This window comes from Podarcis vaucheri (genome assembly GCF_965113315.1).
Source record: "Podarcis vaucheri genome assembly, chromosome: 9".
NCBI lineage: Eukaryota > Metazoa > Chordata > Lepidosauria > Squamata > Lacertidae > Podarcis > Podarcis vaucheri.
This window is the reverse complement of record NC_138767.1, coordinates 30,055,080-30,081,535: the sequence shown is the minus strand read 5'-3', so window position 1 is coordinate 30,081,535 and position 26,456 is coordinate 30,055,080. Positions and strand designations below refer to the sequence as shown.

At 41.3% G+C, this 26,456-nt stretch overlaps 1 protein-coding gene across 4 annotated transcripts in view; it reads left to right on the top strand.

Moving 5' to 3' along the window:
* The window catches only part of BBS7 (Bardet-Biedl syndrome 7), a 29,504-nt gene that overhangs the window by 216 nt on the left and 2,832 nt on the right, over positions 1 to 26,456 (top strand). Inside the window, exons 1-18 of one of the 4 annotated variants that reach the window (XM_082237826.1) lie at positions 120 to 367; positions 2,954 to 3,019; positions 4,013 to 4,075; positions 4,894 to 5,069; positions 7,884 to 8,070; positions 9,001 to 9,073; positions 9,897 to 10,013; positions 12,172 to 12,302; positions 13,377 to 13,461; positions 14,026 to 14,128; positions 15,399 to 15,591; positions 16,304 to 16,378; positions 17,122 to 17,187; positions 18,690 to 18,829; positions 19,267 to 19,431; positions 20,308 to 20,417; positions 20,510 to 20,613; positions 21,293 to 21,416. In XM_082237826.1, coding sequence (XP_082093952.1) covers positions 2,978 to 3,019; positions 4,013 to 4,075; positions 4,894 to 5,069; positions 7,884 to 8,070; positions 9,001 to 9,073; positions 9,897 to 10,013; positions 12,172 to 12,302; positions 13,377 to 13,461; positions 14,026 to 14,128; positions 15,399 to 15,591; positions 16,304 to 16,378; positions 17,122 to 17,187; positions 18,690 to 18,829; positions 19,267 to 19,431; positions 20,308 to 20,417; positions 20,510 to 20,613; positions 21,293 to 21,416 — 1,954 coding nt within the window. In that variant the 5' untranslated portion in view covers positions 120 to 367; positions 2,954 to 2,977. Of the gene's footprint in view, positions 1 to 119; positions 368 to 2,953; positions 3,020 to 4,012; positions 4,076 to 4,893; positions 5,070 to 6,683; positions 6,750 to 7,883; positions 8,071 to 9,000; positions 9,074 to 9,896; positions 10,014 to 12,171; positions 12,303 to 13,376; positions 13,462 to 14,025; positions 14,129 to 15,398; positions 15,592 to 16,303; positions 16,379 to 17,121; positions 17,188 to 18,689; positions 18,830 to 19,266; positions 19,432 to 20,307; positions 20,418 to 20,509; positions 20,614 to 21,292; positions 21,417 to 26,456 lie in introns of those variants that run through there. The other 3 variants (XM_082237825.1, XM_082237827.1, XM_082237828.1) reach the window with 3 other exon arrangements.

Here is a 26,456-nt window from a genome sequence, read left to right as displayed (position 1 = left end):
CGAGTCAGTCAGCAAACCCCCCCCCCCCTGCTTCGCCTCGCGCGAGAACGAGAGCGGCGTTCTTCGCCTCCCCGCGACGCCGTTGCGGACACGTGTTCCTTTCACAGGCGGAAATTCAACCGGTGATGCTGCCGCCCCTCCTCGTACTAAGATACGGATGCGGAGAGCTTCTTCACGTTTCGAATAATTAAATGACCTTGCGGCAAAGGCGGAGGAGCCGCCCTACCAGAAGGCAGGGGAGAGGAGGCAGGGCCGAGAGCGCCGCCGGCTCACCTGTGGCCCACCGGGTGCCTCTTCTGCAGTCAGCAGGCCCAGGGGTCAGGCTAGATGGGAGTTGGAGAAGGGCCAGCATGGACCCTATCTCCAGGTAGGGCTTGGGAAATACTGGGACCTTGGAGTGCCACTGCCAGTCAGGGTCAACCGTGTGAAGCTAGATCAGTGTTTCCCAACCTTGGGCCTCCAGCTGTTTTCGAACTACAATTCCCATCATCCCTGACCACTGGTCTTGCTAGCTGAGGATTATGGGAGTTGTAGTCCAAAAACAGCTGGAGGCCCAAGGAGATGATGGACTAATGGTTTGACTCGTGTTCCTATATCAGGCATAGGATAAAGGGAAGTCTTCTTTCTACACATAATTGTTAGTCTCTTTCTGCACAAAACTGCTCCATTTTGGGGAAGTTTTGCTCCTCTTTTCTCTTGCTTGCTAAAGAAGTCTTGCTTATAGGCTTTCCCCTGCTTTTGCACACATTGTACGAACCTGCTCTTCACGCCTAGCTGACCACATTCACAGAACTTGATTATTACATTGTCTCATGCTATGATCAATCATTAAGTAACAGACATCCCAAGCTCATGGAAAACAAACTGTACCTGCTCTCCATGCCTAGCTGACCGCATATACAGAACCCGATTGTTATATTGTTTGTGCCAATTAATCCCTAGTTACAATTCAATTAGGAGGCTTCACGCCTGTCCAGTTCTAGCTCAGATTCTCAGCCTCTCCCCATCAATGATAAATGATCACATGTAATCCCCACCTTTCAGATGTAATTCCCGCCTTAGTACTTATGTTAACCAATTACAAGTTTCTGTGTGTATGTATCAACCAATCAGCCACAGGCCCACCTGTGGCAATGCTTGCAATATTCAATAAAATAGGCTCTCAGGGCCCGCCCTGACAGACGCCTAGCTACACCTGCCTCTCTCGTCTCCCATGATTTTTCATTTCTACAATAGGCAAACTCGGGCCTCCAGATGTTTTGGGACTACAACACCCATCATCCCTAGCTAACAGGACCAGTGGCCAGGGATGATGGGAATTGTAGTCTGGAAACATCTGGAGGGCGGAGTTTGCCTATGCCTGTCATATATAGTCCAACAACATCTGGAGTGCCACACCTCTGATTTAAGAGCAAATAGCCATCCGGATTCACCCCTCCTGTCAACCCCTTGGCTTCTAGATGTAGGAGTTGTATGGGTTTGTTGTTGTTTTTTTTTCCTTCCAAAAAACCCACCATAGTTCTGTCATTGAGGATGCTGCCATAGACAACTCTCAACATGGTGCGTTGAGAAAAGTGATGTCAAAGCAGAGGTTAATTTGAGATTAAAGTGTGCAAGCTTTTAAGTGTCACACAGGTTTGTTTTTTGTCAGGAGGAGAGTGTGGGTCAGGTATTTGTTAGCTTTCTTCACAGTCCCTTTATTGAAATAAATGGATATTCAGCTGTTGGTTTGCTGTGGCTTTGTTGCGCTTTGCTTTACAAAAAATTGTGTTTTAACTTACAATTAAAACATGGAGCCGTCATGGAATAATAATAGAATGTAGAAAACAGTTTTTGTCTGTAGACATGCTTTTAAAAGTCTGGTTAAATATTAAAATAACTAAATTATATTTATGGTCGGTGGAGTGATTCCAAACAGATGTATCAGTATATCTTCTGTAGAACTAGGATGGAGTAACATCCTAGTGTATAAATAAATAATCAGATTTAGTCTGCCATTCCCAAACCTGTTCACAACAGTCATAAAATACAACAGGAGAAGGTAGTAAAAGGTGTATTAATTCACTTCCTGTCCCTGATTCATGGTTAGCCCTTACAAGGCAGTTAACCTCACATGACTTTTCTGAAGACATTGCAAATGCCTGGAAGTGGATACTCAATTGTGACCAAACTAAGCCCCTAGAGTAAAATATACATCAGAAGGCTTAGTTCGGTCAGAATTGAGTTAAAGTAAAATACATTTACATGGTGGTAAATGAGCCACCGTAGCTGCTAGAGGGCCGAGAAAATTTGTGTCTTGGGCTTTTTAGGCTCAGCTACTCATGTACTATCTGAAACCAAAGGGGTGCAATGGTTGCCAGATGTGAATTTTTTTTCAATGCTCCTGCCCCACTATTAGAGCTTCTTTTTCATATAGAGCTAAAATGATATGTGATAGACACAGCTATTGTACACAAGGGCAATAATTGGTAATAACACAACCACCGTTTTTCACTGTATTCACATGCATTTTAGCTTCACATAGAATTGTCACAGTCAGTATTTCTTGCACTTCATTATTCTTGGGCACTATTGACAGGTTTTTCTATATCTGTGTATGTGTTTGTGTGGCAAGTGAAGACAGTCCATGAAAGCTTGTGCTACAATAGTGGCACAGTCCTATCCATGCTTTCTGGAATTTAAATTCCACTGTGTTCGGTGCAGCCTACTCCCTAGTAAGTGTTTTTATGATAATCTATAACAATTTATGACAACCATAATTACCACAGGATCCTTTTTTGTATTGATTTTGCTATTAGAAACACTACACTTACGACAAAATCTTAATACAGCTTTTCATATTAATCATGTTAAAATAACTACTTTGTATTGTTTGTATTGTGGTACATGACAATCCATTTTATACCACAAGAGTTGAAGCATTAATAATGAAATGGTTTTCTCCCCCAATTAGGTGGGAGTGACATCTCAGAAGACCATGAAGTTGCTCCCTGCATCAGGACGCAAGGCCACACAGAAGGTATAGAAATTTGTTGCTTTGAAATATTTCTGTGTGGGAATGATTATATACACAAATTGTGTGGGAATGATTATATACACAAATTGATGACAAAATCTTATAAAATACCATTTTATCTAAGTCACAGAGCCATTCTCCTCAAAAGCTTGTAATGTAAGTGTTGATGGTGGAGCAGACAACATAAGAACGCAACAAAAAAAAGAAGTATAAAATTTGGCAGCATATCTTTGGATAGAGGTGCATAGATTGAGTTGTTATGTGGGAAGGCTATAGAGTAGACGGTTGTGTTGTCTAAGTAGGTCATAGCTTGAAAATGAACCAGAGTGGTAATAAAGAGAATAGCCCCAAAAGAAAAGGATATTTGTGGTATTGGGAAAGCAACATAATTTGGTGACAGACTGAATATGGGAAATAAAGGAGAGGCAGAATTCAAAGGTGAAGCCAAAGCTTTGTATTTGAACAACAAGCAGGATGGTGATATTGATGGATGTGAAGAGTAACTGAAAGGAGGGCAACTTGGAGAAGAAAAGGATTTATCTTAGGCATACTGAGCTTTAGACAGTAAGGAAACATCCAAGTTGAAATATCAGATACACATTTGGAGTTGAGTTAGGAAAAGTATGGATTACAGAGATATAGTTCTGTATTTCTATAGATTTCTGAAATACATATACAGTGGTACCTCGCAAGACGAAAAACTCGCAAGACGAAAAACTTGCAAGACGAAAGAGTTTTTCGTTTTTTCAGTTGCGTCGCAAGACGAATTTCCCTATGGGCTTGCTTTGCAAGACGAAAACGTCTTGCAAGTTTGTTTCCTTTTTCTTAAAACCGTTAATACCCAGGGTGCATTGCTTCGCAAGACGAAAAATTCGCAAGACGAAAAAACTCGCAGAATGAATTAATTTCGTCTTGTGAGGCACCACTGTAAATGTATTTCCTTTGCACTCTTAGATGACTAATGTAGACATAACTTCCTATTATTTCACTTTTAAGGTTGTTATTGGAGATCATGATGGTGTTGTTACCTGTTTTGGTATGAAAAAAGGAGAAGCTGTGGTAGGTAACTTCTCTATGTAGTTTTCAATTAATTCCCCCCAATTAATTAATTGATAATGAAGCTTAATTTACAGATAACATATGGACTTCTTAAAGCTCTTTAGGGTATGCACTGGCTTGGGAAAAACATGCTCCCCAAATATGTTTGTGCTTTATTCTAGTTATTTTCAAAATAAAATGATACAACCACCCTAGGCATGCTGCAGGTGTGTTTCACTGTAGTAATTTGATTAAATTCTCTTGAAGAAGCTTCTCCCCACAGAATCCTCAAACGTCTTTTTGAATAGCAGTTATGTTGATTATAACATAGAGCTTGTTACTGGAAAACAAGGACCTACCATCATAATCTATGGCTGTGCTATGTTGATTTCTCTCTACATTTTCCCTCTTCCATTAAGTTAAGACACCGAGGTCAGACTTTGGGTCACTTCACAAAGCAAGGTTTGATCTATGTGATGCTAGTGTAGGGCATTCTCAGCTCTGACCTTGGTCTTAGAATACTTGTGATGAAACCCTGTGGTGTCTGTTGAAGAAAACATGCAAACTCTTCTTATTTGGCCGACCTTTTGGTATGAGCTCTTGTTTGGGTTTATTTGTGAGCATTTATTAGCCGGATTTTGGAACATTTTGCAATTGTGTTTATGAACTTTGTGCTTTTCATGGTAGAATCACACAAATAGCTAACTTTTTGAAATATATATATAGCATAAAATAATTAAAAGCGTACAAAATGGAATACATATATATTTTGTATCTAATATCATATTATGATTTGTCGTGAACATTGGCACTGAACATTGTCTGTCTTCTTTTTTTAGCCAGTATTCAAGACCTTGCCAGGGGAAAAGATTGCAAGGCTAGAACTGGGAGGTGCTCTTAATACACCCCAGGAGAAAATTTTTGTGGCTGCAGGGTCTGAGGTTAGAGGTTTCACAAAGAAAGGGAAGCAGTTCCTTGCATTTAACACCAACCTCACTGAGAACATCAAAGCTATGTATGTATACTGGAAAATACATTAGTAGCCTTAGATGTGTTACTATCATTTAGGTGCTAAATTGTTATCCTAATGAATGAAATAAATATTTGTTACATTTTAGTTTCCTGTTTAACAATCACTTTATGTATTCTAATACTCCTTATTTGCCTTGAATCTTAGCATAAATTTTATTTGTGTATGGCTCTGTATAAAGGTCTAGTTTCCATCCTGCACTTTTGCAACAGTAATTTTGCCCTCAGCGGTGTGTATACAGAAGCACTGACTTTAATGAAAGTCATTAAAATAAAAAACATAGAAATTAGCTGAGTCATTAAAAGCTAATCAGTTTAATTGAAAGATAAGGTTGAAACAGTGCAACACTTTAGCTGATTCACAATTTAATTAAATCACAAATCAAATCTTCTTACTGCATTTTCCAGAGTAATATCTGAACCTGTTGTGCACATTACTTTAATATGCTGTAATTGATGCAAACCATGAGCTGGTTTGACATAATACAGTATTGATAATTTAATTAAATGCGGATGTGCTGTACAATCTGTTGCTTTATTTTTAACCAAATTTTGGTGCGTATGATTGAAATTTAAGTGATACATTTTGTTATACAGTTGGAGTCAAATAATAGTTTATAAGCAAGTTGAAAGAACGATAGCAGCATTGTTACCCTTGTTTGTTCATAGAATCATAGAATTGTAGAGTTTGAAGGGACCACAAGAGTCATCTAGTCCAACCCCCTGCAATGCAGGAATATTTTGCCCAATGTGGGGCTCAAACCCACAACCCTGATATTAAGAGTCTCATGCTCTTCCAACTGAGCTATCCCATTTGGGGAAAGCTTTAGATCACTGGTAGAGTGCATACCTTTCATGCAAAAGGTCCAAAGGTCAGTCCCTGACATCTCCAGGTAGGGCTGGGAGAGACCCCTACCCCTAACTCAGGAGAGCTTCTGCTAGTCATTGTCAACAGATGGACTATTAGTCTTTCTGTTTCCCATTATGGTCTGAAGGCACATGAAACAACCAACTTGCTACAGTTAAGTTGTTCTGGAGTTGGTCAGTACCTGAATGGGAGACCTCCTAGAAGCCACATGTATGGCACCTTGAATTCTACCTTGAGTTCCATGATGGAAGAAAGGCGGAATACAAAGAGACACAGAGCTCAGTAGGTTAGAACTTGGTGCTGATAATGCCAAGGTTGCAGGTTCAGTCCCCGTATGGGACAGCTGCATATTCCTTCATTGCAGGATGATCCTCAGGGTCCCTTCCAACTCTACACTTCAATGATGAAATGTAAGAAGATAAAACATTTAAAAACATGTTGTCTGGCCAAACATATCAATTCAGCCAAACAAGATCTGCAAGTTTATGGATCGCTACAGAACTTGTTTACCAACAGTTGAATTGGTGTACACATCATGGGCAATGATACTTCTTTTATGCATCTTTCAGTTCCTGGAAAACTATTATCTGTCTCCAAAAATAGGTTGGAATCACGGTATTCTACAATAAACTAATTGAATAAACATTCTTCTTACTTGTACCATTTTACATTCAGAACTAAACTAGAAATATTTAGAAGCTTTATTAATTCTTACATCCTTCCTCTGAATAGTTGAAAGCAGTATTTTATCCCCCAAATGACCATGGGAATAGGCTGGGAGAAATTGACTTGCCAAAGGTAACACAATGAGCTTCATAAGTGACCAGATGTTTGATTCTGGGTTTTCCAAATCCAAATTTGATGCTCCTGTCTGGTTACTGTTTTCTACTGATATAGTGGCAAACATGATTTGATTCTATTTTCTTTTCTATGTCAGCCTTTTATATACTTCAGACTCTCTCTAGCTGTCATTAGCCTTGCCTTAAATCTGTGCATAATCAGTGGAATACTATTTTCTCTTTCCTTAATCCGCCTTTTGTAATATCTCAGCTGAATTACTGCTGCTTATCAAAGCTACTTAGAATTTAGACAATAGCTGTCAAAGAGACGGAATATCCCTAAGAATTTTAAAATAAAATTTTGTCAAGAAGGTTCTATATATAGTGCAGTGATTTCAAAAGCAGTAAGACTCTTTTGTAAGCATGCTCCTGTGATTGCAATCAAACATATGTATGCTCTGTATAGATGTGCGAATGATATAATTTATAAAACAATATTGCATTGATTGAATACCTAAAAATAATGCCTGAAAGATAATTACCACTTAGAATGTGGTAGCAATAAAATAACAATATGATCAAAACCAGTGCTTCTCCAGCAGGAGATCCAACGTTACACAGAAGCAAGTAAAAATTATTGTAATGTCAAGCAAATAAGAGTCATTTTATTCTGCCAGTTTCCTTTTAAATTGCAGACCAAATTTGTTCTTCTGAATTAGTCACCTAGGAGGCTAAGCTATGTGTCATTTGGAAACCATGTATAATGGTAGCTCAAATAGGGAAAAAATATTTCTGTTGGGGGTGATTGGAAAATGAGAACATTTAACCCTTTTGCCATTTCCACGTCTCTAATCTCCTTCAGCAGCTCCCCCCCCCCCCTTCCAGACACATATTAAAGACCTGGGGTTTTGCCTTGAAGATGCTGAGTGGGGAAAGATGGCGTCTTTGCTCCTGATCCCAATGGAAGGGGCTTCACTTATTCTAAAACGGCCAACAGACTACTGTTTAAAAACATTTGTTTAATTTGATCCTAAGTGCCTGTACAGTCTTAACAAAATATAATAGCTTGTGCATAGGAATGGTAGTTGAAATATTTTAACTTTTGGTGGCAATGATTGGAATATAGTATTGATTATTGCTGTTATCATTTTAGGCATATATCCGGATCAGATCTCTTTCTTGGTGCAAGCTATGTCTATAACCATTACTGTGACTGTAAGGATCAGCATTACTACCTATCAGGAGACAAAATCAATGATGTTCTCTGCCTTCCAGTAGAGAAGCTGTCTTGCATTACACCAGTATTGGCATGTCAAGATAGAGTCGTTAGAGTTTTGCAGGTATACCTTATTTAATTGTTGCCATTATCAATAGTAGTTGTTAAATAGCCAGTAGATACCTTGTCAATACCTGTTTGAGAAAACAGAAGTGTATTATTATTTTAATTGTATTTCGGGATATTTATTCCAAAGGTTTATCCCATTTAAAAATCCTATTGGTGCAGTTCATCTGATAACTGGTAAACTCCAAGTTGCATAGCTGAGCCTCAAAACTGTCACTTATGGGGCTGCCTTTCCTTTCATGACTGAATTGGGCCAGTTAATTTCTTCTTCCTATATTCTTCCTATATTCCTATATGCCTTTTAGGAGTTCTGTGATCCCTGGAATTACATCCTTCCAACAGCTTTCCCCTTGTCCTTAGCAGAAGCCTAGTTTTCTGAAGCTCTGGACTCCTGCATTATTCCTGATGCTTTGTTTGGAATCTTAATTAGTGACTTTATATAACATCTGACTGTTTGTCCAGTATTTTCTGTTTCTGTTCCATATTAATACACTTACATGCCCTTGGTTTTTTAAATATTTGTTAAAATAATTTTTATTAAAGATTTCTCGGTTTACAAAAGTACTGCATTGTCTCTTTTTTCAGGTTGTGTTTTCTACAGATCAGTTTCATTTGTTGTGAGACGTTAGTGTTACATGCAGTATAAGGTTGGGGAGGAAAGAGGGTGGGGTAGGGATGGTGCATGGGGTGGGGTGGTAAAGCTTTATTCTTCCACTTAGTATATGAGATCATGGCTTTGGTTTAGATAGGATAGGTTAGGCCCTAGGTTTTATCCTAGCCTAAAGGCAGAAAAATAATGCTGCTTGTTTAAAAGCTTTCCTTTTACACCACCTGTCAGGGAAGACACCACCTTCCCATCGCTCTAAATTGAAATGAAAGAAAAAGTCAAGGGTTGAAACTAACAGTGTTTCTACTTCATTTTCTTGAGGGGTCAGATTTGCTGTATGAAATGGAAGTTCCAGGTCCACCCACAGTTCTGACTTTGAACAATGGAAATGGTGGTAAGCAGAATTTCTTGGTGCATTTTATTTCAATAAAAAGCACGACATGGATTTTAATTAAGAATCTGTAATGTTGCCTAGGACTTGATACCTAGTCCTAGTATTACTATTAGGAGACTGTTGGGCAGTAGGGTAGGCAGTACACCAACAGAATCACCATTATATCCCAAGCATCAAGAACAAGCACTCAAAACTGGAAGATTGCCAAAGGGGGCCTCTATTCATAGAGTTGGAGCTGGAACCAGTGGTGTAGCGTGGGGGGTGCCAGGGGTGCTGGCCGCACCGGGCGCAACATTGGGGGGGCGCGTTTGGCCGGCCCTTCGCAAGACGAAAGTCCATAGGGAAATCTCCGGGACAGTGGGGAAGTGCAGCGCGTCTTCCCCACTGTCCTCGAACCTCCTCCGAAGGCTGGCGGTGGGGCGGAGAGACCTCCTCCCGCCGCCAGCCTTCGGAAGGCTGCTCCGAAGCCTGGCGGTGGGGCAGAGAGACCTTCTCCCCGCGCCAGCCTTCGGATGGCTATCCTGAAGACTTGTGGTGGGAGCAGTGGCGTAGCGTGGGGGGTGCACCTGGCGCAACATCGGGGGGGCGCGGAAGAGACTCGAGTGCTAAAATCCACGGGTTAGGGGGCGCAAATTACTTGCCTTGCCCCGGGTGCTGAGAACCCACGCTACACCACTGGCTGGAACATACCAAAGCAACTCTTCCTTCCTGCCCTCTCTACCTCAGTTTGAGCTAGTGTGATACAGAGAATCTTTGTGGACTGCATCTAATGTTAAATGGAAGCCTTTTAAAAACTAATCCTACTTTTAATTTATTTTCTTAGGTGACTCTGGTGAAGAAGTTCTGTTTGGGACATCTGATGGTAAAATTGGCCTAATAGAGATCTCTGGTGTTTCTCCAGTAGAAAAGTGGAAAATTGAAAATGAGAAAAAAAGAGGTGGTAGGTGTCTTAAGAGTTTCCCGGTAGATCATAGTTATTCACATCAGGCACAGTGAGAAATAGCTCCCTTTAGTACTGTGGTTTGCATATTGCATTGGTATAAAATAACTTATAAGAAATATCACATCCACTGTCAACTCTCAAAAACAATTACGGTTACCATCAACTCAAACATGGACTTCAATGTTTATGTTTTCTACCTGGACTGTGTATGTTGTCCCCTCCATTTTACTCATATCAGGGTGTGCCAAAAACAATCCCACCATCTGTCCTTTTTTCCTGCATGCCATTCATAGCATATATTATTTTGGCCATGTTTTTATTGGGGAATGTGGATATGGCTGTGCCAGTGTAGCTGGCATCTGGTTCAGAGAGAAAGGACATTATGCCCACCTGAAGGGAGAAAAGAGGCTCTCCCCACTTCATCACTTGCTGAGTGGGGACTTTGTGTGAGTGCGTATGAGTGAGAGTATGTACCTATGCTAATGTGTTTGGAAAATAAGGTTTTCAAACTGCAAAAAGTACATGGTTACAAACAATGAGATCTGCCAGGCCTGTTGACCTTGTCCACTTGCACCTGGTTCAAATGGAAAAGTTTACAGCCAGCTTCCCCACTTATTTCTTGATTAGAATTTGGTGAGAAAATTAAAAATACAGATGAAGCAAGTCTGATTACAGTTCTTAACATGCAATCAGTCTTGTTCTTGATTGTGGGCTCCCACCAGAGAAGTAAACAAGAAAGGATGAAAGGAAGAAAGGACAAGAATACAGAAGGACGCTTAAAAGCAGAAACAGCACTCAGGCGACCTAGGAGATGGTAAAGCTGCTGCAGATTAACACAACTGCATGCAAATGTGATTCTGATTAATAAATTGATGCTCTAGATTTGTGTAACTTCAGCATGGAAACAATGACCAACAAACACTACATTGACATGAAATATATTCTTCTGCAAGTATTTCTTAATTGTGTAATTACATGGGTTAGTAGTGAGAGGATGAGAAGGGGCTGGTGTGTGCTTTCTTGATCATCCCACTGGTCAGTTTTGGACCATTGGGAAATGGTTCTTCAGCCCTCTTGTGAAACTTTGGTTTGAACTCTAAATAGGACTTATTTTGGAGGACAGTGTGTTTATTTTTCCAAACTTCAATTCCATGCTTTGCAGACATTAAACATTCCAATATGACATCAGATTTCAAACTAATAATAATAGTGTGTGACTAGTTTTACCATTTTTGTGGCAGATGTATCCTGCTATATGTGCAAGTGTACAAATGGCAGATGTGGTATATCCAACAAACAATGCCTTATGTTAGTATTCATTTTGGGGTTGTTTCTATAAATTCTGTACTTACTGGAGTGAAATACCGTATTTTTCGCAATATAGGGCGCACAGGCCCATAGGGCGCACTTATTTTTTTGGGGGGGGGGGAATAAAGGAAAAAAAAAATTTCCCCCCCGAGCCCCAAAGAGCAAAGAAGCCATGACAGCGAGCAGGATGGATCCTGCTAGCTGTCTTGGCTTCGTTTTTAGCCTCGGGGCTGGGGGTCTGGGAGCCCGAGCTTCCCCCAACCCCAGCCCCCAACCCCAGCAAGGCTTGCGGTTATCAGCACAGGGCGCGCTCCGGAGCCTGTATTCGCCCCATAGGACGCACACACATTTCCCCTTCATTTTTGATAGGGAAAAAGTGCGTCCTATAGGGCGAAAAATACGGTACCCATCTATCACACAATAATCCCACCTAATATGTAATAGTTTCTCATAGATAAATTTTAACATTCTGCTTTTAAGAACCTAGTATTAATGCAGTAATTCCAGTGAGGATGTTCAGTTGATTTCATTCTGTATTGGGTGATAGTTCTTAACACAGTTCTATTTATTTTGTTAAAGGGGAAGGACAATAGCTCGGTGGTACAGCATCTGCTTGGTTTGAAAAAAGTTTTTAGTTCATTCCCTGCCATCTCCTGGTAGGCCTGGGAATGCCTCCTGTCTGAAACCCTGAAGAGCTGCTACCAGTCCGTACTGAGTTAGATGGATAAATGACCAGACTCTGTATAATTAAGAAAGTTTCCTAGGTTCCTAAACTGCATGTGAGATTTGCAAGGCGATATGATTAGTCAGTTGGATGTAGATACATGCTTCCTGTCCTTTTTTTCAGGCATCTTATGTATGGATAGCTTTGACATTTTGGGAGATGGAGTTAAAGAATTGATCATCGGTCGCGATGATGGAATGTTAGAAATCTATAACTTTGAATATGGAAAGAGCCCCATCCTTAGATATGAATATGTAAGTTTATTAATGACTACTTTATGTAGGAGGAATTTTCTTAGTATACTTTCTTTTAAATAAACAAAATTCTGTCAAATATTGCTTTCACATATAGTGAGCCATATGTGTTACTAGCAAGTATGGTAAAGGCTGAATGCCAATGTTAGAATAGGGAAGGGATAGAGAACCTGTGGCCCTTCAGATTATTTTGTACTACAACTACTATAATTTCTATCTGTTGGCCATGCTGGCTTGGACTGATGGGAACTGGAGTCCAAGAACATCTGAAGAGCAACAGATTTTCCAGCCCTGTAATAGAGAGGCTGGGACAGAACTGCACAAGTCTGTCCAGGATCCCACAGGTACAGGGTGATGCCCAATGTAATATTTCAGAAACTAATAGAAATATATAAATATCAGAGATTCAGGCTGTGATGCAGCACTACAGCAGAGCTGAAGCTTGCATATCTAGAGAGATATCCTCAAACCCTCCTCTTATTCCCCCTCCACTCTTCTGCTGAACAGTGCAGAGTCATAAAATTATTCCCAGGAGAGGAGATGAGCCACATGTGGTGCTGAGAATTATGTAAAGTCCCATTGTGATGCTTCCTATTATGCTAACAGAAGAGCTGGGAAGTGGTTTTCATTTATTTCGTACACTTAAATTTCACTTTTCTACCAGCATGGAACTTAAAGCAGGACACCTGGGTTTCCAGCTCTTCTGCCCATGCACTGACCAGGCACAGACTTGCATATCTTCAGCAATGGAGCTGTATAGTGTGCCCTAAGAACCTATCCTTGGACAGTTAAAATGATAAATTTCTAGGAAGTGCACCAGGCATTTATATCTCACAAGAATGCAGTCAGAAGCAGATGGGACAGATCTCTGCATGTAACAGTCATGTTAGGCTATTCTTATTGTCCCTTGAGAGAATTTGGAGTCCCAGAAAAGATACATGGTCTTAATACATGGGGGCATCTTATAGACGGAAAAATACAGTATATTTTTTTCTCAACGGATACCATTTTTAAAGATTAAATAGAATCTAACACACGTATTATGCCTCAAGTCTTCTTCTGTTTTATTTTTAGGCCTTGTCAGAAAGTGTCACATCTGTTCAAGGTGGCTGTGTTGGGAAAGAGGGCTATGATGAGATCATAACATCAACATATTCAGGTTATTTTTTTAAATGTTTCTAAGTATCTGGAATTTTTATACATTTAACAGGATTTTTTTAAAAAAATAACAATGGAGTCATAGAATGTGTTCTCTGGCTCATATTCCCTGAAGTCAGTAGCTTAACTTGGGAATCTGGGCCCTGGATGCACAGCAATCAGATAGTATAGTGCTCTGCTGACCAGGGCTGGGGCCATTGAAGGGGCTTCATCTGCATACCAGTTGCTGGTGTTGTATGTCCTTTTCAACTTGATGGAGGTTTTTATCCCTGCATATGAACAGTCCATAGAATTATAGAATTGCAGAACTGGAAGGGACTACGAGGGTCATCTAGTCCAACCCCCTGCAATGCAGGAATCTTTTCCCCAACATGGGGCTCGAACCCACAACCCTGAGATTAAGAGCCTCGTATTCCACCAAGTGAGCTATTCCAGGTTTCTATGATAGTTCACTGTGCTGGTTCTCCGTTTCAGACCCTAAGGATCCTGGTTAGAGCCTCTGACAGTGTTACCTTCATAACCCATCAGGAAAACTTTTTCATAATTGTTCATATCTTCCTTTTAGGCTGGGTGTCAGGACTGACTACAGAGCCTACCCACAGAGAATGTGGATCAGGGGATGGCTTAAAGATGACTCATGAAATGCAGAACAAGGTTTTGTCCTTAAGGTAATAAATTGTTTTATTACAATGCAAAAGAGAAAATCCTATAGCAATCTTTGCCTTATGCTGGTGGATATCCGGAGCAGATATCTAACCTTACCTGCTGGGTTATAACTATACATCAGTTAACTTACAAAATTTCCAGTAGAATCTTTGTGATAGTACAGCAATTCATTAATAGTATCATAGTTTCAGCTATGTGCACTTCATTACATTGTTTGGTTTCCTGTAAGCATCCCCGTAATTTTCACCTTTCTAGTGCAAAATTGTTACTATGTGGATGTACTGAAAGAGATGCTTTCTGCCTTTTTCAGACTTAAAATAGATATTATATAAGTTGCAGTGCCCGTTTGGTAAGTTAGTGGAGACCTGTGAACTGACATTCAGCTGGGACCGGGCTTCTTGATCCCTTTGTGACATTTCATAGGAAGAGACCCTGTTTTTTAAATAAAGCAAAAAATCAAAATAATGTTACCTCAGATAAATTTTAGTAAGCTGTAGAACTGAACAGATGTTACCAAAACATATTTGTTCTGTCCACTGACTTGAACAATTTTTGAAAGATGGTGTCAAAGTAAGGAAGTAAAGGAAAACAAGTATTAGGAAAAAAATATAGAAAATGAAGTTCATTTATATCCAGTATTTGTGGAATTATTTCTGAAAACATTTTTTTCAGTCTAGATGGAAAATATCAAGGTAAAAACTGTTTTCCAGGCATCAGCTTGTTATCTAGAGCAGCTTTTTTATTTATTTATTTTTTAATATTTTTTATTGGTTTTACAAAATTTTTATAAACAATACAAACAAATAAAGAAACAAACAAACATGTATAATTTCATCTCCTTTTTTCATAAACCTTACTTCTCTGACTCCCCCAAACCTCCCCTTTCTACATCCCAATTTCCAAAATTATTTCAGCAAATCCTAAACTTAATTTTATCAAATTTATCCCTTATTTGTTCTTTTCTCTTACTTAATCTTTTGTCGCTGTAATCTCCTTTTCTTACTAAAAACCTCAACATTTTAGCATTCATCAATTTTGTAGTATTTCTTGAGATAAGTTTTAAATTTCTTCCAATCTTCATCCGCCGTCTCTTTCCCCTGCTCACGGATTCTGTCGGTCATTTCAGCCAATGTCATATAGTCTATCACCTTCATTTGCCATTCTTCCAGAGTGGGTAGATCTTGAGTCTTCCAATGCTTTGCGATGAGTATTCTTGCTGCTGTAGTAGCATAGAGCAGCTTTTTTAGCCTACCATTCTGTTGTTTGCCATAGGAATGAATTGGAACAGCTACAGATCAAGGTACTTCATGAGCGTGAAAAATACCAGCAGTCCTCTCAGTCCAGCACTGCTGTGTCAGCAGTCCCAACCTTCAGCATAAATGATAAGTTTACATTAAATAGAGATGATGCAAGCTACAGCCTTGTTTTAGAAGTCCAGGCAGCAATTGATACTGTCTTGCTTCAGGTGAGACATTATTTAGAATAACTTTGTAGACTTGGGTATTTGGAAACTTTGATTTTATTTTTAAAATTAAAGATGTGTTAGCTTGTTTTTATATTAAATTAGATAATTCACTAAGTGGAATACCATTTAGTAGTATCCACTAATTTTTCTCTGAAACTTGCACTTGTGCAGAATGACTGTAACTGGGTGAGATGGGCTCATTCCCTTCAGGCTATGTAGAAGTCAACACAAGCACTAACTTTTCAAAGATACATGCTGAAGTTATTGGTGCAATGTGCAGAAAGTTGAGTACACCATAAGGATGTTTAAAATATTTTTCAGTGAGATCTGGATGCACTTAACTTTCTTCAAATTGTGCTCTTTGGCTACAGTCATGCATCACTAATACATGCTTTTATCCCACCCATTTACTTCCAAGGGAACAATATGATTAGGATTTCAAACTATATCTGCACTAAGCATTTGCTAGTAATCTGTGTGGTTTAGACTTGTTTTGATGACAGTCGATTCCTTTTTTGACACCAGCTCCTTTTTGTGCTTTTACATCATATACACCTTTTCCTTACTACTGTGTGCATTGTTTTTGAGTTACCATAATATTATTTTTACTGTAAAATTTCTCAGGGAAGATAACTTATTTAAATTGAGAAAGTATATTTGAAACATCCGCATGTTGACCTTTCCTATTACCTGCTACTGTTTCTCTCCATAGTGTGATGTTCCAATAGATCTAAAGGATGTGGATAAAAATTCAGCTGTTGTTAGTGTTGTTGACTGCGAATCAGAGGTATGTAAAATGCCAGATCTTTTCTACTTAGTTCCAAATGCTTAAGCTGAATATCAGCTTTTAATTTCATGGAGTGTATTCTAGTGAAGTTTGATTGTTGAAGCTGACAAACAGGACATTTCGGAAGAGTGGGATAAAAATCCCTTACTAAATAATAAACATGCCTAGGATTTAAGCAATCCTATGTATGTTCACTTGGAAGTAAGGCCAGTTGTGTCAAATGGTGCTTGGTTCCATGTAAATTTGCATAAGATTGCAACCTAATTTATTATATCAGACCTTTATGATTTTAATATTTTTGTAACTTTTTCACTCAATGACCATCCAGCTATAGGTTTTCTGCTTCGGCCCTGAATGCATATTGCAGAGAGTTAAGATGATGATGATAATTGTTGTCGCTACTTTATTTTGTCTTCCTTTCTCACATAGAGCACAGGGTGCCTTGTTTTTTTTAAAAAAACAAACAAACAAATTTTAGAACAACTTTCCTAGTTTTAAGATTTGTAAGTAAGGCTGCAAGCTTTTACTCAATGGGAATAAATCCATTGAACTCAGTGGGATTTATTTTTGAGTAGCAATACATATGCCTGTATTGTAAGCATACAGAAAATGTTCTACTGATTCGTGTAGAAAACAGCTACTACTAAAATGACTTAAACTGCTTTAGTTGTAAATAAAATAAAAAAATTGAGCCTTTATTGCTGTTTCTCAGTATGTTATTTCACAATCTTCATGTTCCACAGCCAAATGGCAACTTCCTTCTTGCCACATATCGCTGTCAAGTAAATACCACAAGGTTGGAGCTTAAGGTAAAATATAGGAATGCTTATATATTTTAAATATAAATTATGATTAAACATGTTCATTGTACATATTGTTGAGTGTGTGAACTTAAAAACCTATCCAAAGAGCAGCAGTGGTGGTAAAGATCCTGGGTAGGAACATCTGTGAAAACAGAGATTAATGATATTTCTCTTTAAAAGAAGATAGAAACAAGTATTGATTGTTTTGATTCATAAATTATATTTCTATTTTCAATTATAGACTGTTGTGGTGTGGAGAGAAATTGTTTACCATGATGACTTGTCATAAGCTACTAAACAATGAGATATATATAAAATGGAAGTCTTTGAATGCAATCCTGTACCCTTGTACTTAGATGAAGCCCAGAGGACTGAGTAGATATACATTGGATTGCACTATAGGATAGTTTGCAATAAATTTGTATTTTTAGAAATAAGGTTTAACCCATTGGATAGGTTTATTAAGTGTATGAATTGCTTTGCACAACAAAAAGTCCCCAACCAATTTGTAATAAGAATAAAATAATTTGAACATGCATTAAAAATAGATTATTAAAAGTTTAAACCCTTTTCAGTGCAGTGAGAGATACCAAGATTACCTCTGAAAGTACTCCCATTTTATAATGGCGTGGGTGAATTGTCATAAAGTTCCCACATTGCAATTTTCAAATGACTAGTTCTTTATAAGATATATTAGCCAAGTGTAGGCTGCTGATGTAGCATCATTCTTTATGGCTGTTTGCCAGACACCCAGGTCATTAAATTTCTCAGGGAGGTATGGGTAATACAGTGGTGTTACAATGAAAAGTGTTCTGAGTAAGTTTTCAGTATTCACATTTCAGATGAAAATGGAGTTGAGAACACAGTGATTTCAAGATAAATTTTAACAAAATCAATAGAAGGTTTACTAGAATATAGCACAGTTAATTTAAAAAATCAGTTTTACATCTTCATTTAGGGAGATTGCAGATGTGATTATGATGACGTTAAAGTACAGTATAAATTCTAAAGCCTCTTTTAGTACAGTTTACATGAATGACAATGCAGGCTGCAGCTCCACCTTTAAGCTGTTGTGGTTCACTCAACCCTCCTCTAGTTGAAGAGAGGGAGTGAAGTTTGAGGCTTACTGACTGCTTTCTTTTTTGCATAGGAAAGATGAATAGCACTCAGATCTACCAGTGAGATAACAGAAACACATGAAGCACACTTTAAAATGCTCACACCATAGGAGTCGTAAGCCTTCTACATGGCATTTTTCCAGTGTTAGTCTGAGATAAAGTTGGATGTGACGGTTGTTAAGGCTACCGGCTACCTGGAAGAAACTCACTGAATTCATTGGGACTGCTTTTGGGTTTAATTTTAGTATTTTACAGATGGTTAAATAGATGTTTTGAAAATGTCTTTGTGTTTTGCTGGATAAAGGTGGTACCCATCTGCTAGAACTGGTAATTATGAAGTCATCAAAAATGAAAGTTAGTTCCCCTTTCTTTCCCCCCTTCCTTGGACAGATTCTATCAATTGAAGGTCGGTATGGGACTCTGCAAGCATATGTAACTCCAAGAGTTCAACCAAAAACCTGTCAAGTTCGGCAGTATCAGATTAAGCCACTTTCACTTCATCAGAGGACGCATTGTATTGATCGTGACAGGTATTTCTGAGAACAACTGGCTTGTTTAAATTTGAATAGAGGATTTGATTGCATTTCCAGGCAGCGCTTAGTAGAACCCAGAAGCACACCTGCAGCATCTACAATGAAAATACAGGGACTGGATTTAGAGGAGTTTTCTCAAACTAAGGAGTTTCTTCTATCGGAGTGAGGTGGTTGATTTGATGGATCTCCTGGAAATGGGAATTTGTGTAGATGTTGGGTGTTATCTTTGTAGGGAGAACATCTTCCTGCTAAAACGTAGCAAAATGCAAAAAGTATAAAGATTGACATTCCAAGTTAGTTCTTGAAGGTTATGGCTCTCACAGATCAAACCAAAGAAACCTCATATTGTTTTGCTGTACCATTAGAAAGTAGCCTTTGTTTCTGATGGTAGATGCCCTTTTGTAACAAAATGCTTTTTTTTCTTTTTTATTCAGACCCATGAATACACTAACCCTCAAAGGCCAGTTCAGCTTTGCTGAAGTTCACTCCTGGGTGGTGTTTTGCTTGCCTGAAGTTCCCGACAAGACACCAGTGGGGGAGAGTGTCAGCTTCTACTTTCAGAACACCTTTTTGGATACACAACTTGAATGTACTTACCGGTAAAATGAAACACAGTTCCTGAAACATGCTGGTTTCATTTGAAAGGCAATATATAAAATGCTGAAAAGTAGATCCCAGTAAAGCATGCTTGTTCAGATCATTGCATTCAAAAATGTCCAGCTTTTTCTTTTCACTTAAGAAAAGACATTTCCTTTTTTTATGTACAACTTAGCCCTAAACATCTTTAGGCTGCAATTGTAATCTCACTTACCTGGTAATAAGCCCCTTTGAATTCTCTAGAACTTTTGAGTATACAACATCTAGAAGGCCACAGGTTCCTTACCTTTGTGAGTGAGAGTTGTCTAAGGTTTCTAGGATAAGACAGAAATTACCAGAGATAAATTCAACAGCTTATTACAGTGATGCCCCGCAAGACGAATGCCTCGCAAGACGGAAAACCTGCTAGACGAAAGGGTTTTCCGTTTTTGAGCTGCTTCGCAAGACGAATTTCCCTATGGGCTTGCTTCGCAAGACGAAAATGTCTTGCGAGCGTTCCGATTTTTTTCCGCCCCCCCCTTTTTCTAAGCCGCTAATAGCCTTTTAGCCGCTAAGCCTTTAATAGCCGCTAAACCGCTAATAGCGCTAAGCCGCTAATAGGGTTGCTTCGCAAGACGAAAAAACGCTAGACGAAGAGACTCGCGGAACGGATTATTTTCGTCTTGCGAGGCACCACTGTATTTAAACTGTTTAGAATTAGCATAATTCTGTTCAGTCCTCCAAATATAAGTCAGGGTATTTATAGTGGAAGTGTATGAGGAGAAACTAGAAAGATGGGATTGTGTATTTTTAATATCTCTGGACGAGTTTGAACCTTGTAAGAAGTAAAGGCTGGCACAGTTTTTACCAGTTGTTAATTTCTAACATCTTCTATATAGGAAAGGTGAGGGCTACTTCAAATCTGACAATATATCCACAATATCCATTCTAAAGGATGTGCTCTCTAAAGAAGCCACTAAAAGAAAAATTAATCTCAATATATCATGTGGTAAGAATTCTTAATTCTCTTCTTCTTGGGATACTTAGAAATGCATAAAAGTTAACAAACTAACGAGTTGCTTTCTTGTGGTGATCTTTTAGATATAAATGAAGTATCTGTGAACCACACCTTAAAGCTAATCCACCCAAAATTAGAATATCAGCTAATGTTGGCTAAAAAGGTTGAACTGTTGGATGCTTTAAAAGTAAGTCTTTTGTCAGTTGCAAAATTATAAGTACTATGAAGGGACACTGTAGTGGTTTTTCATGTTTGTTTGCTTTTGAACTCTATTAAGGAGGGTTTTAAGGGACCCAAGATTAATAATCACACTTAGATCAGCTGAACTTCCAATCAGTAGCACTTTGGTCCTATCGGAACATGAAATCTATTTGCTCACCCTCATGCAGACCAAATCTACTTCTAAATCAGGGATGGGGAACCTAATGGATTCTCAACTCCCATCAACCCCAGCCAGAATGGTCAGTGCTCAGAGATTATGGGAGTTACCCATCCCCATAGAAGAGGCCAAATGGGACATTTTCCCCTGCACACAGTTACTAGAAACCATATAAGTAATAGCATGCAAATATAAATTATATTGAACTGTACAGAAAGGAATTTGAATATGCTTTTGTGGAAAGTTGATTTTTATTTAATTGTTGTAGCAAAGGACAGTAATAGAAGGAAATCCTCTTTGTGGCTAAAGATGGAGGCTCTTAGCAAAGGATTATGAATATCACCTGGGCTAAAAGCTGGCGAAAATCTAACCTATCTCTTTTATATGTCATTGTGTAGCCATGCATTTTAAGCTCCCAATGTTTAACTTTTCTGTCAGGTTTAGAGGGTTTGTAAGTGTCTTAACATTTTATGAACATCAATTTAAGGAATTGCAGGCTCATGAAGGAAATACAGACTTCCTGATTCCAGAGTACCGCAGCATTTTGGAGGAGGCAGAGGAGCTGCTCAAAGAACACAAAAAACAACCTACATCTCTTGAAAGACTTTATGGTTGGTTCATTAACACAGTTTTCCTAATTTTCTGTAGTATTGTTTTTCCATTCTTGTTAAATTTTATCTTGTGAAAAGAGAGGTCTGTTTCTAGGGTGGTAGTTCTGTACAACATAAGAGACTTCCCATGCAAAAGCTCTGATGTGCACATGATCTTAGTACAATCACCTTTACCTTTCATTTCTAAGGAGGAATCAGACCACCTATAATGCATATATTTCATATACGGATCTTATCCTGAATGAAAATGATTGCAAAAGCCCAGATAGCAAATTGCACACAGACTCTGAATGACTGTGTATCAGGGGATGATTAGCTGCTTGTGCTTAAAATGGTGCCCCTTCAGAGTTTGTGCGGCCCCACAAACCTCTGTGTGTAACAGAGCTCCTCAGACATGTCTGCTCTAGTCACTATTAGAGTCCGACAGTGGCTGTTTGCGGAAACGCCTCCAACAAAGAAGTTCCTTAACGGAAACACGTCTCCTGGACTCACGACGTGACAGCTTCCGACGAAGCATGGGTCTCCCTGCAGTTGCTTCTGACACCTCCCCACTATTTTCGCTGGACGTGTCTCTCACCCCTTTCTCTCCCCTGCTTCCTGCCTGCGTTGCTGCGTCTCTCTCAGTATTACTGAGATCCTCCTCCAGAGATCCCGCGCTCCCCCTGCTGGTCCCTGCTTTGGCTGTTGAGTCTCTCCCCGTCTCTGGGAGCCCTATCACCTCCTTTCCCTCTGATGTCAGTTCCCTGACATCCACCTCCCCTCCAGGGCCCCCTTCCCCCCCGCCCCCTCCCTCTCCTCTGGGCGGTGAGGAGCTGAAACCCCGAAACGAATCCTCTTCATCTTCAGACGTCTCGAACATTTCCCTCCATCGGTCTTCGTTCCGACTCGCTGAATCCTCCTCCACCTCGGAATCAGAGAACCCCTCCAACTCCTCTTCTTCGTCGGTGGTGGCGAAGTATTCCCTCCGGAACCTCGCCACTGGCTGGGGTTTACGAGGGAATCTCTGATGAAAAGTTTCAATTAGAACCTCGTCATCTACATCCTCTGCCCTGACCCAGGTGTTTTCCGACTCCGGTTCCCCTTCCCACATTACCAAATACTCTACTTGCTCTCCCTTCCACCTGGAATCTAGAATCTCCGCTACATGGTAGCTGTGTTCTTTTTCCTCCATCGCTGGTCCCCTATTGACCCTCCCCTCTCTGTCCCCTATATACGATGACAGCAACGATCTGTGGAACACTGGGTGCAACTTCATGTGGTTCGGTAACCGGAGTCTGAAAGCCACTGGGTTGACCTGTTGCGTGACTTCAAATGGGCCCAGTCTTTTGGGTCTTAACTTCTTACAACCTCCTTTAAATGGTAACCCTTGGGTGGACAGCCACACCTGGTCTCCCACCCTAATGCTTTCCCCTTCCCTTCTGGTTTTGTCTGCCTGCCTCTTATATTCCTCCTTCGCCCGGTTTAAATTAAGTTGGAGTTGGCGATGGATCGCTTCCATTTCTTCAACGAACTGTTCTGCTGCTGGAACGCTCCAGTTCTCCCCCTCCCCCCCTGGGAAGGCTCGGGGATGACACCCGTGATTGGCCAAAAAAGGGCTCATCCCCGTGGACACGTTCTCTGCATTGTTGTAAGCAAATTCTGCCAACGCCAGCTTCTCCACCCAATCATTCTCTCTGTCATTAACATAACACCTCAAATATTGCTGGAGGACACCATTAGCTCTTTCCGCCTGCCCGTTGGTTTCTGGATGACGGGCAGTAGAGAAATTAACCTCTACATGCAGTAAGCTCATGAGCTTCCTCCAGAACCTGGAAGTAAATTGTTTCCCTCGGTCCGAAACCACCCTCAAGGGGGCGCCATGCAACCTAAACACATTTTCCACAAACAATTTGGCGGTTTCTTCTGCTGTGACCGCATGTGAGCAGGCTATAAAGTGGGCCATCTTGGTTAACAGATCTACCACCACCATAATGGCTGTTTTCCCTTTGGACCTGGGCAGATCAGTCATGAAATCTATTGCCACTGCCTCCCACGGTCTTTCCGGCGTGGGTAGTGGTTCTAATAAACCTGCCGGCGCCCGCCTCTCCCCCTTGGCTCGTTGGCATCGGTCACACCCTCTCACATACTCCCGTACATCTTCCCTAACCTTGGGCCACCAGAATTCCCTGGTAACCAGCCACATGGTTTTGTGTTGCCCAAAATGCCCTGCTGTGGGGTTATCGTGCAGTTGCTTGAGTACCTTTTCCCTCAATTCCCCTTCAGGTATGTATAACGCTCCCTTGTAGTACAACGCCCCATTTCTCTCCTCAAAACCCCCGGGTTTGTCTCCCTCCCTCCTAAGACTCCTGAGTTTGTCCTGGGCGTATTCATCCTGCCCCGTTCCCTCTACCAGTTCCCTTTGCCCCACCAATGCCGCCCCACACACCCAGCGGTCCTCGGGAATGACATGGGTCTCTTCGGGTGCACCCTCTCCCTCCAAATATTCAGGTTTGCGTGAGAGAGCGTCCGCCCTAACGTTCTCCGGGCCTGGTACGTAACAAATCTCAAAGTTAAATTTGGAGAACTCCTGGGCCCATCTCAACTGCCGTTGGTTGAGCACTCGCGCAGTTCTCCAATACTCTAGATTCTTATGGTCCGTGCACACTTGCACCTTCTGTTGTGCACCAATTAGTAGGTGCCTCCATCTCCGGAAGGCCTCATAAATTGCAAGAAGTTCCCGGTCGTACACCGTGTAGTTCCTCTCAGACTTGTTCAGCTTTCGCGAAAAGAAGGCACACGGTCGCCACTCTGACCCCTCCTTCCCCGGCTGCAGAAGAAGCACCGCCCCTATGGCTCTGTCCGACGCGTCTGTTTCGACCCTCAGCTTTTTTTGTAAATCCACATGTAGAAGTTGTTCGTCAGAGGCGAAGGCCCTTTTCAGTTCCTCAAACGCTCGCTCCGCCTCCCCCGTCCAAACAAACTTCTTTTTGCTGCTGAGACAGTCCGTGATGGGCGCCGTCAGGTGGGCGAAGTTTCGGATGAACTTACGATAAAAGTTTCCAAACCCTAGGAACCTCTGCACATCCTTCTTGGTCTTGGGTGTTTTCCATTCCAGCACCGCTTGAACCTTGCCGGGGTCCATGGCCAACCCCTTGTCTGACAAGCGGTACCCCAGGAATTCCACCTCCTTGGTATGAAACTGACACTTCTCCAGTTTCACCCACAGTCTGTTGGCTTGCAGCCTGCTCAACACTTCTCTGACGTCTCTCACATGTTGCTCCTCATTCTCCGAATACACCAACACGTCATCTAAGAAGGCCACGCAATTCTTGTAGAGCAAAGGCCCCAGTACGTGGTTCATGAAAGCTTGAAAACACGCGGAGCCTGTTTGTAATCCAAAAGGCATAACTAAGTATTCAAATGCCCCCAAAGGGGTGAACATGGTGGTCTTCCATTCATCCCCTTTCCTTATACGTATCAGGTTGTACGCCCCCCTTAGGTCCAGCTTTGTAAAAATCTTTCCCTTCCGCACCCTGGTCAAAATATCATCAATCCTGGGCATAGGAAAAGCCGCCGGCTCGGTCACTGCATTTAAGGCCCGAAAGTCACATACCAGCCTCGGCTTGTCCGTGTGTTTTTTGTCCACAAAAAACACTGGGCTACCCCCCGCTGCCTTGGACTCTCTGATGAAGCCTCTCTTCAGGTTCTTGTCAATGAACGCTCGCAACTCCTGCATTTCCCTGTCTGACATGGCATACAACTTGCCTACAGGAAGCTGTGCTCCGGGGAGTAAATTGATCTGGCAATCAAAGGGTCTATGCGGAGGTAGTTGGTCAGCTTCCTTCTCGCTGAACACGTCGCTGAGATCAGCATACTGTGGTGGCACCTTCCCCTTCTCCATTACTTCAGTCCCTGCCAGGGTGGCTTGGGCCCCTGCTGACCCCTTTTCCCCCCTGCAGTGTTCTAAGCAATGTGCGGAACCGAAGGAAACCACTCTTTGATGCCAGCCCACCAGCGGATCATGTAGGGCTAGCCAGCTCATTCCCAAAATAATGGGAGCACCTCCCAAGGTGGCCACATTAAACGCTATCAGTTCTGTGTGCCTTGCCACCCTCATTATCATTGGGATGGTCTGCAAGCTGACTCCTCCTCCCAACAGTTCCCTGCCATCGATCGTGGTCACCTGCAGGGGGTTGCTTAAAGGGATAGTCTGTATCTGGTGTTCAGCAGCAAACTCCTTGCTCATAAAATTGCAGGAGCTGCCTGAGTCCAACAGTGCCTTTATTTTTAGGGGGTGTCCATTTTGCAGCTCTAGCGACACTTCAATCACTAGAGCAGGTCGAGGAGCTTCTGGCACTGGCACTTGGGGAAGGGGCACTTTCACTGCTCTTTGACCTGGCTGCAGTGCCCTGATGGCAACCAGGCGTTGGCTTTTACCTGCTCCGTTTCTCCCTGCTCTTCCCCCTCAACAGCTCCCACCATTCCTTGCCATTCCTTCCTCTGGGGGCAGACTCTGGCAAAGTGGCCTGGCTGTTGGCAGAGATAGCATTTCCGGGCTCCCTTTCCCTCCTTCTTCGCCCCCTCACTGGGCTTTGAAACTGCGCGCGCGCGGGCTGTTCCGATTTCCATCGGCTCTGCCGGCGGGAAAGCTGGCTCAGGAATGTCTGGAATGCGTAACTCCTTCCAACGTTCCCCTCTCCCTTCCCGCCTCTCCAAGGCTCTTGCCTCCTGGCGCGCTCCAATGGTCAGCGCAGATTTGGTCAGCTGATCCATAGACACCGCCCTGGGGCTCCTGGCCAGCTCGTCTTTCACAGCTGAAGAAAGACCTTCTTCAAATAGCATCTGAATGGGTGCTGCCGATAAATCCCACCCCAATCTGTGAATCAGCATGGTAAATTCAGTCCAGTACTCACGGACAGATCTGCTTCCCTGCTTGCAAGCCATTAACTGTCTGCGCACCGCCCCTTCCTCAATGTCGCTGGAAAACATGATATCCATTGCACGAAAGAATTTCATAGTGTCCTTTAGGATATCGTTGTGCGTTGCCATCAGGGGTCGAAC